Source organism: Artemia franciscana, chromosome 3, assembly GCF_032884065.1.
Source record: "Artemia franciscana chromosome 3, ASM3288406v1, whole genome shotgun sequence".
Classification (NCBI taxonomy): domain Eukaryota; kingdom Metazoa; phylum Arthropoda; class Branchiopoda; order Anostraca; family Artemiidae; genus Artemia; species Artemia franciscana.
Window position 1 is genome coordinate 15,492,918 of NC_088865.1, and position 14,211 is coordinate 15,507,128.

Genomic DNA, 14,211 nt, shown 5'->3' on the forward strand with positions numbered 1-14,211 from the left:
GGAATGGAGTAAGTAGTCCCCCAAGCTTCGAATTCCCCCAAAGACATCCGATAAAATTCTATGATAGTTATTTCGTTCAGCATAGTTAAAAGGCCCAATAACTATGTCTCTGGGACTGACAACCCCCAAATTCCCTGGAGTAAGGGTGGTGACCTATGCAATGCACCCATTGCTACATGTATTACTTGTTATTTGTAAGGCAGGACCACGTTTGACTTTTGGTGTCTAAAACGGCTGAACGTATTAAGAAAAAGCTTTCAGGGAATGCTAACGGGAATGATGAACTATATTAAAACACAGTATGTGCATGCAAGTTATTAGAAGGACCTACCTCAGGAACGGCTTAGGATATTAAGTTGGAAATTCCATAGAATAATGAGGAGGATAGTCATTTGACCACAAGGAAATATATGTACGCTACGACTGCTATTATTGCTACTGCTACCACTACTACTACCAATTCTACTACTACGACTACTGCTACTACTAAAGCTAAGGTTATTAAGTTGATAGAATCAAAGACTATTTAGGTGAAAGTTGAACTAAATCAAAATACACTATGCACGTGTAGGTTGCCAAATGGGTTTGTCAGCAATATCTTAGGAATGGCAGTAGTATTAATTTGAAACTTAAAGGATATGTTGTGGGGGGGGGTAATGAACCAATCAAAAGGAACGAAGCATATGCTACTACTACTACTCCTGCTGCTACTACTAGCATTACTACTACTACTACTACTACTATTACTACTGTTGCAATTACTAGTACTACTACTAAAGCCAAGATATTGAGGTTCTAGTTTGAGGGAATGTTGAGGAGATACTGAACTAAATCAAAACACACTATACTCGTTTATAAGGCACTTGCATTGATTTCTGGAACATACCAGATGTTTCAAAAGCTGAGGAATGATTATGAATAGAGGAACCAAAGCAAAAAAAAAAAAAAATAAATAAAACACGATGTCAGTCAGCCAGTTCAATCAGACTCTGGTGAACTTTTGCACTTCAAGGTAATTTACCTTTTTTGTACTTCAAGGATTATTTACAAGCGAGACGGACCATTATTCATGCAAAATATGCTTCGGCTTGACGGATTATTTGCCTTCGACCCTTGAATTTCAATTTTCATGAATTTTTGAAAGTCAAAGGGCTAGGTGTCATCAAAAAAGGATTATCGATGTCGAATAATGTGTAATAGAACTCAACCTTTTTCTTATAAATTTTTATCTTTCAAAAAGTGGAATTTCGAAAATAGATCTTCTCCGAGCTATTAAAATTTTATCCGAACTCCTTGTCTATTCTGCAGCTCTAAAACAGATAAAGCAAGTTTCTTCTTTACCTCTGGACACTGCCAGTATTGAACGGTTCTTCTCAGCATTAGTGTGTGTTAAGTCAGGGACTTAAGAAAACCTGGCTCCTAAAACATTTTTGAGCTCCTCTTGTGAATATTTTATTTTTATAATGGGTTTACAATATCACTCAAAGTCATTTAAGCAGAAATGTTGCTATATCGGTTTTGTAGGATGAACAGTATTTTATGATGTCTTATGGATTTTCTGTTCGTAAACATTTTACATTTTATTTATTGCAAATTCACATGCTAAGCTATGGTTATAGAAGGTAAATAGGTGAATTCATTTCCATAAAATTATACTTGCAAATTCACACTCCAAAAGGAAAACAGACAAGTGAAAAAGTATGATGTGTGACAATCTATTCGCACTGGAGTCAATTTGTGGGGGAGGGGTTGAAAAACGCGGTTTACCCCGTCCCCAACAATTTTCGAGAATTGGCGCAGCTGTTCATGCAAGGAAAATATTCTATAAGAGAGTAATTCTATACATATTAAGGAATTATTTTACGTAAATATAGTACTTCATTGTTTTTCAATTAAACTTTTTATCTTTAATAGTCATGTTTTATAACAAATCTTCTAAAATTATCTCCATCCATAAAAAATACTAATTTATTGCTTTACAGGCAGTACTTTGGAGTTTTATGATTTGTAAAAATATAAAGTTTTATTTTCACTTTAGGATGGTGAAGTTACATATGAAGGTGTTCACGAGATTGATTACTTGGATCAGGTTGTTTCTGAGACGCTTCGAGTATTTACACCACTTCCGAATTTTAAAAGGTACAGTACTCTAAGTAAACTAGTGCTTTTTATTATATGTTTTGGTCTTTACTAACTCATAAATGTAGTGTGTTTTAATAGTTACCACTTTATCTGAAGCTTAAAAGGAAGAGTTTATGATAACAGACGCACAAACAAATATTCAAGTGAAACTTGAGAAGGCTTTTTCGTTTTTCACAAGATTATACGCTCTTTTAAGTTCTATTTGATGTAAACATTCTCCTATTCTTATTTTATGTGTAAACTTTAAAAGTTCATCGTCATCTTTTTTTCTTGAAACTCAAAACTGATTTCGGTTAAAAATCTATTGGAAAAAAGCACATTACGGAAGTGCTTAATTGATAATCTTATAGATGACTGTAATAAAAAATAGAGAAGATGCGGAAATATAGGAGGATGATAATTTTTGCTAGTAAACAAAAAGCCTAAGATATGAATCTATGAAAAATCTGGTTCTTTTGTTCATTCTCACAGGATTCTGTAAATCTAAAACTAGTAAGTATGCTCGGCAAGATAATCAATCAAAAGTAAACTGAGCTTTAAGCAGAGCCTAATGGGTCAGATTTTCAATAAAAATAAACTTTTTCTGGCAAGTAATTTAGGAATAGTAAATGCCAAGTCAGAATTCAAACCTCTATTGGGTATCTACATGCCTGGTATCTCATCAATTCAGATATTCGTAGTAGAGAACGCTGTGTCGTTTTGTTTTATTTACCATTTTTCTTCACTGTCATTTATTTCTGACCAAAATATTTGTACTCAGTTTTCTCAAATTTTAAGGTGCAAGTGAAAAGGAATTGAATTGTACTTTACCAGTACATATTTGAATCAAATGGCTTACCAATTTGGCTTTGTTTGAAAGAGATATTAATTAAATTGACATCCTTTCAGACACATATTGTGTAGAATAATTTTCAAGGGTGCTCTGTTACAATCAGGTCTGTTTTTAAATTTCAGGATGTAAATTGCAAATTAACATCTATTTGCTATTGCTGTTATGGATTCTCGTCAGTCTCCCCCCCCCAATAATTTGGAGAACAAAAATATTACACAGCCCACGCCCTTTGACTATCTGGATATGAACCCCTTTTGCCCCTCCACCCAATAAAAATGCTGGAGATTTGCCTCCTGGCTCTTAGTTCGGAGACCTATCTTCTTATTCCTCCAAAATAGTTTTACTATAAAAGATACCCTATGCATTATAATTTTATAATATTTATTACTTCTATCGTCTTTACTAATAATTAAATAAAAAAAACTAATTTTTTTAGCTGAAAGTAAGGAGCGACATTAAAACTCAAAACGAACAGAAATTACTCCGTATATGAAATGGGTTGTCCCCTCCGCAATCCCTCGCTCTTTACGCTAAAGCTTTTAATTGTTTTAAAAAGTAGAATTGTGGCAAAGAGTCAAACTTTAGCGTAAAGAGCGAGGGATTGCGGAGGGGACAACCCATTTCATATACGGAGTAATTTCTGTTCGTTTTAAGTTTTGATGTCGCTCCTTACTTTCAGCTAAAAAAATTAGTTTTTTTTTAATTTAATTTCTGGACGTTTTTGAATTAATGCATGTTTGGTTTTGGCTCTCCGCACATAAATTATTAAAATGAAATTTGTATATTAATTCTTTTTTTGGCTAAATGGCTTTCTCTTAGTTTTGATCAGACGATTTTGAGAAATAAGGGGTGGAGAAGGAGGCCTAGTTGCCCTCCAATTTTTTTGTTACTTAAAAAGGCAACTAGAACTTTTAATTTTTAACGAACGTTTTTATTAGTAAAAAAATACATAACTTAAGAATTAACTTACGTTACAAACTTTCATAACCTTATATTTTTATTATGTATACGAAGGGGTTTGTACCCTCGTTAATACCTCGCTCTTTACACTAAATCGTAAGTTTTGTCCCAATTCTTTAAGAATGACCCCTGAATCAGAACGGCCGTAGAATAAATAGTTGAAATAACTAAAAAAACTTTAGCATAAAGAGCAAGGTATTTATCTCCTCCTAAATACCTCGCTCTTTATGCTAAAGTATTTTTAGAACCCCTCATATGTGGAATAATCTCTGTTCGTTTTACGTTTCAATGCTACTTCTTCCTTTCATTTGAAAAACCGTTTTCATGATTATTTTTCAGTGTTTTCTTATAGTAATGCTAGAGAATCCTGCGCCCTTTTCATTGAATTTTTCTTCCCCCATGACAGATTCCTCCAAGGAAAGATCCTCCAACATAGCCCCCTCTCCTCAGCCCCACCCCCAAACAAAATAAAATCCCCCTGAAAACGTCTGTACACTTCCCAATAACCATTACTATATGTAAACACTGGTCAAAGTTTGTAACTTGCAGCCCCTCCCCCAGGATTGTGGGGGAGTAAGTCATCCCCAAAGACACAGTTATTATGGTTTTCGACTATGCTGAACAAAATGGCTATCTCAAAATTTTAATCCGTTGACTTTGGGAAAAAAATGAGCGTGAGAGGGGGCCTAGATGCCATCCAATTTTTTTGGTCACTTAAAAAGGACACTAGAACATTTCATTTCCGTTAGAATGAGCCCTCTTTCGACATTCTAGGACCACTTGGTCGATACGATAACCCCTGGGAAAAAAAAACAAACAAATAAACAAGCACCCGTGATTTGTCTTCTGGCAAAAAATACAAAATTCCACATTTTTGTAGATAGGAGCTTGAAACTTCTACAGTAGGATTTTCTGATACGCTGAATCTGATGGTTTCATTTTCGTTAAGATCCTATGATTTTTAGGGGGTGTTTCCCCTATTTTCCTAAATAAGGCAAATTTTCTCAGGCCCGTAAGTTTTGATGGGTAAGACTAAACTTGGTGAAACTTATATATTTAAAATCAGCATTAAAATTCGATTCTTTTGATGTAGCTATTGATATCAAACTTCAATTTTTAGAGTTTTGGTTACTATTGAGCCGGGTCGCTCCTTACCACAGTTCGTTACCACGAACTGTTTGATGCCATCCAGGCTGCTGAAGCTATTCACATAATTGATTATGAATAGCAGTTAGAATATGAATGTAATAATATTCCTATTCTTAGTGACAGGATTAATTTTAAAACTTAATCTTGCCTTCCAAACTCTCAAGACCTCCATATTTTTTTTCGTTAAGACTTTTATCTAGCACTCTCAAATCATCTGCATAATTTAAGTCGAGGCTAGTTTTGCCTTCGTATTTTTACTATATTATATCATAGCTCTACCTTATTCAGCTATCATTTTTATAATATTATATAGGATTTTTTTTACTTTTTCTAGAGAGCTTGCAGAGGACACTGTTATCGGACCATATAAAATCCCCGCTGGTACAGCAATCGAATGTTCTTCATGGGAGATACATCATGATCCCGATATATGGCCAGAACCATATAAATTTAAACCGGAAAGGTATGGTTGCTACGAATACAAATTTATTTATTAGAGGAATGTGGTGTCGTCAAATAAGAGTGGCGCGATATTTAACTACTAAAATTTAGTAATTCAGCAGCCAAATCAGTTAATTATATATAAAAATAAAACAAATAAAATCCAAAAGGAAATATTGTTTGGTTTTGTTTTCATTTATCATATAAATGATGAAGAAGTCTCTGAAACTGTTTTTATACACCATTTTTGTACATTAAAATTTTGCTCACCATAATTTCAGTGTGGATTTAATCCAATTGGCCCATAGAAAAAAGCAAATAGTTAAAAATAAAAAAGTTTTAAAATATTTGGTTTTATTTTGATACGGATCATCATCATTGGAAAAGACCCCTTCTAACTACATAAAACTAAATATCAAGCATGTGCTTTGCAACGCATGTTTTTTACTCAGGAAGACTTATACCAATCGATATAACTGCCTCTTTTGAGTTTTTAGACGTGTAGAAACCAGCAAAAATAAAATCAAATTGAAATATGCTTCCAATAAGTACAGTTTCTTAAAGTTTTTGGTCATTCCAAGGAGAAACTTATGCATGGGCTTGCACAGGAATTTCTTATAGTAATGCAGAAGAGTAAGAACGCAAAAATAAAGCAGACGAAAGTAAGTTTGGGCTCAATAACACTTATGATAAAACAAAATATTTACCTTAAAAACCATTGGCTCCAAATAATTTAAATGATACCATGAATGATTTACTGAAAAATGTTTAATTCAATTTTTTTATTTAAGGTTTGAGGCTGATCAAAAAGCCGCAAGACACCCAATGGCCTGGATACCCTTCGGTGCCGGCCCGAGGCAATGTATAGGAATGCGTTATGCTTTGCTTGAGATCAAAATGTCGCTTTGTAAGCTTCTTCGTCAATATAGGTAATCTTTAGCTCTTAAAACATGATGTGTAAAAGTAGTAGTTCTTTTATAGTGACGGTAGGACGATGTTTTATACCTGGAGTACCCCAAGGCCAATTTTGTTTCTGAGATGTTGTTGCTCAGAGATGTTGTCAACTACAGAACGTTAGGTTAAATATTTAGTTCATATAGATGAGTTTCGATTATATTTAAGATAAAGGTCAAATTCGAATCACAATAAATTGTAAAGAATAGAAAGCTGTACATATGTTTAAAATTCAGATGCTCTATAATTTTTCCAGTTCTATTATATGATCAGTATTCGGTATTAAATCAATTTTTTTTTTTAATTCTTTTAGTTCTCTTTTTCGAAAATCAGGCATAAAATTTCTTCAAATTCGTAGGTTTTGCTTAACAAAAATATCAGCAGAAAATAAAAGTCGGTAAACATTTTTATACAAATGGTTTAGAACGTGTTTTGACAACAAAAACCAGAGTAATTTTGTCTTTTTAATAAGGAGAATACACCGGTATGACTTATTTTTGGGATGCTTGTTTGAAACTAATACATGAGATTTTTCAACGAAAGGTAAAAAAAAATGTTCATTCCTCCGACCTTCAATACAAATAAGACAGTCCTTAATCTTCCAATTTTTTTTTCATGTGTGACTTTTGCTTGAAGAATTAGAATAAATCGGATCAGAAATATACTCAGGAATCAGGATTTGTGTTGCTTGTAATCTTGTATATCAATGAAGCTTGGCATATAATTTTGGTATATTTGAACAAAACAAAATGTTTTTAATACTATATAATTTTTTCCTTTCTTTCTCTTCTCTTCCTGGTCTTTTTTCTTCTTATTTTTATTTCTCGTTAACATACCTCCTTTTAGTGTATTTTTATCTGTCTCTTGTTTTTTCTTTTCCTTTGTGCTATTTACTTTTAACAGACATACTTCTGATATCTTTGTACCTTGTTTTACAGATTGGACTGCTAAATTCTCTGCACGGGTTTAGTCCCTAAATAAAATCATTCATTCATCCCCTCGTACTCCTGACTCGCTGATACAGCCTGCACAAACATAATTGCTGCACGAAGTGCTGCTGTTCAGTACAAACGGAGCAGAGCACATACTTGATTGAAAATATTTTAGAAACAAAAATTGAGGTTTTATTGTTAACAAGCTGCAAAGGAATATTCATCAGCTTATACCGCTAATTACTATACCGTAAAGAGTGGGGGACTAAGAAGGTAGAGGCTATCAACAATGCGAATGATATTTACATTCGTTTTTATATCAATTATCATGCTTTAATCTCATTTGAAAACTTTTTTTCAATCCTTTTAAAAATAAAAATAAAATAAAATAAAAAAAGTTCTTTTTAATCATTTTAATATGGTTGAATGTGGGTAACTTTGCTTTTACAAGCTTGAGGTATTTTTTCAAGTCCGCATTTAAATGACGTAAAGTCCCCTGGATTTCAGTGGCCACAATTTGATTGGGAACTTCAATGATCAGGGCATCGATATCTATCGTTGAACTTCCCATGGGGTAAATGCTACAAGTAGCTTTTTTTTACTAAGAGTTAAACGGTAAGGTTTTTTATTTATTATTTTCATGTTTTTTCCTTCTTGTTTCCTAGTTGGGTCATTACCCCTGGAGTACACAGGTCATGATTTACGATTGTCAGATTTTTAAAATAATTATAAATTATCCAAAGATCATAAGTGTGTGAGCACTGTTTACTGATGTGATATTTGCCTGCAGAAAATTTGGAATGAAACAACATAACTATTAGTTTCCATCGTTTGAAATAGCTGATATTAAAAACAGACAAAAATTAAACAAAAAAGAGGTTTCTTAAATGAAACTAAAGGGCCACTTTAAAACTTAACTGAACATAAAATATTTTATATATGAGGACACCCTCTTCTGTCCTTGAATCCAGCCTCCTTACACTAAAGGTTCAATACATTATAGCTTAGCTTAATGGGTGGGGTGTTTAAAGGAGAGTATATAAAGGTTATTTTAGTATTAAGCCTTATCATCGCTCTTTACTTCTTTTTGGAAACATTTGTTCTTATTTCTTTAATTAGTCTTAAATCGATAACTGCTTATTCAGAAAGATATCCACTTGCCTGAGTTCACTAGAAATACTAATTTTTAGAAAATTAGAAATACTAATTTTTTAGAACTAATTTCTAATTTTCGACTGAACATATTAAACTTACAAAATCATGAGCTTGGCGAAATTGAAATTTTAAAGATTAAAGGCCACACCTAAGGCCATAAAGTTGCATTGGAGCAACCCTACCACAATTAACTATCTAGTAGGGCTTAGAAATATGACCCTACGAAATAGTGCATGACAGTCTTTAGTAGATCATGCTAATAAATTTTATTTCAGGTTCATTCCAAGTGCGAAGACTGAATTCCCAGAGCTGAACATGATACCATCTGTCACAACGAATCCCAAGAATGGAATCTGGCTAAAAATTGAACAAAGAATTTAGATTTTTTATTGACATTATTTGACTTAATATTAATAAAAATATAATTTCAACTAAATATCTAGTTGAACAAAGGCTTTAATTCATTAATTTATTATTAATTATGCTGTCGGTTTCCGAAAATTATACAAGATGTGCTAAGGTTCCCTCAACATTTTTTTAAGGGAGGGGCCTAGAAAAATAAAAATCTGATTCGAAAAAAATGCAAGGTTTTCTTTCCCAGGAAACAATATTTATTTATGCAATAATATAATATATACATTTATTTATATTTATAAAATATTTAATTTATAAAATAATATATATTTGTTTTGTTATGGAAACTCTATTTATAGGAAAATAGAGTTGCTTCCTATTTTTGGAGGAAAGTGCCCTTAACCCGATGTTTTTCTATATTAGCGTCTTCTTGACCCTAGGACTTACGGTGGTAGCGTTCAATCTGTTCAAAGGTTTTTTTGGCACTTTTTTGGTTTTCTGACCATTATTTTTCGTAAGTTCCTGGGTCAAGGGAGCCCTGTTATAAAAAAAATTGATGGGTCATGGTCTCCCCAAAAATGGGCCAGTAGCTTTTCTGACCGGCTTGAAAATTGTATGCGTAAGTCTTGCGCGCAGGAGACCCTAATACATAAGAAAAAATTGCTACTCGAAAAGATATCAAGAAAAGTTTTTCATTTAAACAGGTTGAATTCTATCTCTAAACCTCCCTGGTATAAAGGAACCATAATATAGAAATATAATTTTGGGCTAAGGGCAACCTCTCTCCCCCCAAAAAAATGGGACAACACTTTTTTTATGAGCTTGAAATTCTCTCTTTGGGTCTTATCCCGCTACTAAGGGAACCCACATTTTTGTGGGTGGAGGTGTTAGGGGGCTGGAATTTAGTTTGAAAAAAATTGAATCTTGTTAAGTCTTGGGGCCAAGAAGATCCTAACAGAATTTAAACTTAAGCATTAAAAGTTTCAAGCCAATCAAAACAAAAGTCTTTTGGCCCATTTTCAAAGGCAGCATTAGGGTCTCCTTGGCCAAGGAATTACGGATTTACGTTTGCCTTTGGGTCTTACCTCGGATGCATCACTGTTGATTTTTCTTATACAATGGGATCCCCTTAGCCCAGAGATTTCAGGACACAATTTAAATTCCAGTTGAAAAGTAAAACACTGATCTTTTTCAGGCCTGTTTTTAGTGGGTTAATGCCCCCAATTTAAAACTTGTTTCGTAATTTAGGCTCCTCTTGCTCCAAGGAATCATGGGTGAAGTAACCAAAGACAGTGTGGCTCTTGGCCTGTTTGGAACCTCCTAAAACCCTCTCCTTCTAAAAAAAATTGAATATCCCCTTAGCCGAGTGAACAATCATGGATGGTATGTCATGGATCTACTGTTAAACTTATTTATGTAAAACTTTTGGGAAATTCTAAGACTTTAGGGCCCTTGCTCGTGACATTTTTTTTGTCAAGTCATCATTGGAGGCATACTTGTTGGATATTTTGACTTTTATGTATAAAATGGCTATCTTGAAGTTTTGATCCGGTGCTTTATGACTACTGGGGTGCCTGGGAAAAATAGGGCGTTTGAGAGAGGTAGGCAACTATACAATCCAATTTTTCCTTAGAAAAAATAATACAAAGTTCAGTTGTCATTGAATGAATTTTTTTCGAATTTTTGAAATCACCAGTTCCATGTGACGCGATCAAAAAATTGAGCATAGGATGCACTGCTTTTTACTGAATTGACGTTAATCCGGTGACTTTGAAAAGGAAGGTTTTCAAAACACGTCTTGCATCAAATTGACTGTTTGATTTGAATATTTTGATTGTCTGTTTGATTTTCTATCAAACTAAGATCTTGCAGGATCGAGTTAAAATCTTCGGAGAGAATTAGGAGAAGACAAGAGGACTACAGTGTTTTTATTTATTGTCAGTGGTATATATATTTTGTTGCTCCTTACTTTCAGTTGAAAAAACTCGTTTTTTCTTTTTAATTTCTATTCGTTTTTCAAATAATGCCGGTAAATCTGGCTCACCCTCCATGAAAAATTTCTTCCTCTCACAGGAAACTTCTCCAGGGAAAGTTCCTCCCGCGTAGAATATTCCCCGGTAAAGTTGTCTATGGACAATTTCATCCTTACTGAAAATTCCAATCCCCTCCCTAAAATTTCTTTCGGACGATTCATTCTGAAAAATTCTCCTTGGCATACTTTCAATTGAAAATGATTTTAATTTTCATCGTTTTTCGATCACTTCGGGAATCCTCCCTTCGGAGGAATTAATTCCCAGAAATCAAAACCTCCTGAAAATTTCCCTCGGACGATTCCCCCGGCATATATCCATATGCAAAATTGAGCTGGCAAAGAGAAAATAAGACAAATGAAAAGAATTTCATATAGGAATTCTGTTAAATACCCCCAGTGTAAAATTTCCCCTGGAAATTTCAACCCTTGGATATTCCCTTCCCAACGGAAAATTATCCCTCTGAAAACCCACTCCGGGTACGAAATCCCCATCTCCAAAATGTCTGTATACTTTTATAACAAATACTGTACGCAAGCAATGGACAAATTTCATAACTTAAAGTCCTTTCCCAACGGGCTGTGGGGGGGGGGTCACCTTACCCTTAAGTACATATTCACTAGACCTTTCAACTGTGTTGAGCAAAATGGCTATTTCAAAATATTGATAAGACGACTTTGCGGAAAAAAACTGCATTGTATCAACACCTTACAAAAGGCAAATTTATTTTTCGACCTAATACCTATTCTTGAAAAAGAAATGACCGGGAGATATATTTAAAGCAATTAAATAGTTGAACTATGAACTTATCCTGCTAGTCAAATAACAGTTCTGAAAACTTTTGTAAATCGCATATATATATATATTTCGACAAAAGTTCCAAACATATTTGAGATCAATAGCGACAAAGGTAAATGCTACTCCGAAAAGATATGTACCTTGTGAAAAAAACTGCACACAAAATATAAGGCACACCATTTGCCAGAAAGCGGTGTGCGTTATATTACTTCGTAATATATATATATATATATATATATCTATATATATATATAATATATATATAATCGTAATATATATATATATATCGTAATATATATATATATATATATATATATATATATATATATATATATATATATATATATATATATATATATATATATATCTTACTTAATAGACTCAAACATGCCCTAAACGAATAAAAAACAAAAATATACCAGAAAAAAAATCTGAAAAATGAAATAAATCGCACATATGATTAACGGTTAATACTCTACATCTATCGCCGAAATACTGAATTTAATATTTCTACCAAGTTGACGCTTAAGCAATTATTTTATGAGATATGGTAAAACGCAGGGAAGTCAACTATAGACCAGAAGCTGATAAATATGATAATGGTAAGGGGAGGGGGACAATTCTCCCTCTATCTTCTCCTCCTTTACTCTAGGTCCACACAGAGAACAGTTGGTGCAATGTGCGATATTCCTGAATTGCATCAATGAAAAATTTTAGTTATATTCATACAGGATTGATTCCCACGACTTTTGCTGTTATATATAAGAGCTATAACAATTATTTTACATGATTTTTGACGTTGCGTAGAAAAAATGCTAGAAAAATTATCTTGCTACTTGATAAAATTTTTAATTGTTCCAAACCAAGACACTGCTTGACAAAGTGACTAAAGTTGCTTAGTCTGGCGATAAAAAACATGACAAGCAAAGTTTGCTCCTGCGGGAACAGCCATGTGAACCACCTGATGCAAAAATAAAAAATGAAAAGAGTGCCAAAATTTATTCAGAAAAACTACAAGATTTTTTTGGAAATATTGCATTTTTTTCAGGCTTAAAACTCTTGTCTAAGATTTGCCTAAGTATCGGATTATGAAACGTTTCCTTGAGAACATTTTAGCATGAAACTATAAATTTCTTGGTAAAATATGTTTTTTAATTTTCGCAATACTGATAGCCAAAATCCTCTCTTTTATTACTAATGCATATTTTGAGAAATATTTTTTTAAGTTCATCAAATCAAGAATACACTAAAAGATTTTACGCATGAAATACGAAATATTGACTCAACTGACTTTATGTCTAAAACACTTTGCTGTAGGAATTAAGAATATGACTAGATTACCACCTAGTAAACGGGACAATGGACTCACTCTTTCTAAAACGGTTAATGAGGAAACGTGCGAACGTAATTACAATTTAAGCTAAACAATCAACAAAACAGGATAATAGAAATATAAGAGCTATTTTATCTCGGTAAGATTCTTGATGGGGGTATTTGATATCTTAGAGAGGTAATTGAGTTAGGTGAGTGAATTCGGAACCCTAATTAAACTCTGAAATGATATTTCGATGTACCTGCTTCCGTTCCCTCCCCTCAAAAGTAAACTCAGGTGAGCAGACCTTTTATGAGCAAACAGAAACTCCACCGCTAAATTAAAATCCTTGTGCGACTCAAATCAAACACAAGGTAATTGTCCTGACCCTCATATGTTTGCTAAATCCAAATTTATCTGAATCAATCAATTTACTGAAGTTTTTTCATAATGTACAGTACAGTGGGGGATCCCTAACCCTTCTGCAAGGCAAATCTTAATATTTTTATAATCTTTAATTTGATATATTATTGTTTTTTTACAATTCACTAGTCTAAGGTACAATTTTTTGTGTTAAGTCTCTTATGTTATATCAGGTTTCTGAAAATTTCTGTTTGTGTCCATGTTTTTCACAAATATAGTAATGTATCTGGCTAAAGTCATGCCATTATTTTTTTTTACAGTATTTTCGAATTTTAGCATAAAAAAAATATACTCAAGTCACAAAACTAGAAAAAACTATATTGATATGTGCATCACAAGACTAGAAAATTCTTGCAATTTTAAAAGTTTAACCAAAATTCGCACGCTATTTTATAAATTTCAAAAACAGCGGAATTGCAAAATCCAACCAACAAAAACACTTAAAATTGTTCTTTGATATATATATATATATATATATATATATATATATATATATATATATATATATATATATATATATATATATATATATATATATATATATATATATATATATATATAACCAAGCTTTTCCGTAAGTAAATTTATAGTAAAGATAACATAAAAACTAATTTTTACCTTAAAGGTTTCTAAAATTAGGTTAATAAAATGTTAGTAGACACTTATTTCATCTTTACTTAAAAAGCTATCAAGACAGCTAAATAAATTTTATATTTAAACAAGGGAGTA

At 32.7% G+C, this 14,211-nt stretch overlaps 1 protein-coding gene across 1 annotated transcript in view; it reads left to right on the forward strand.

The window, feature by feature from the left end:
• The window catches only part of LOC136024934 (cytochrome P450 3A14-like), a 31,457-nt gene extending 22,456 nt beyond the window's left edge, over window positions 1-9,001 (forward strand). The window contains exons 6-9 of the mRNA XM_065700521.1: window positions 2,039-2,139; window positions 5,418-5,546; window positions 6,316-6,453; window positions 8,841-9,001. Of these exons, the coding sequence (XP_065556593.1) occupies window positions 2,039-2,139; window positions 5,418-5,546; window positions 6,316-6,453; window positions 8,841-8,946 (474 nt within the window). The 3' untranslated portion in view covers window positions 8,947-9,001. The remainder of the gene's footprint in view (window positions 1-2,038; window positions 2,140-5,417; window positions 5,547-6,315; window positions 6,454-8,840) is intronic.
• Window positions 9,002-14,211: the final 5,210 nt, after the last annotated feature.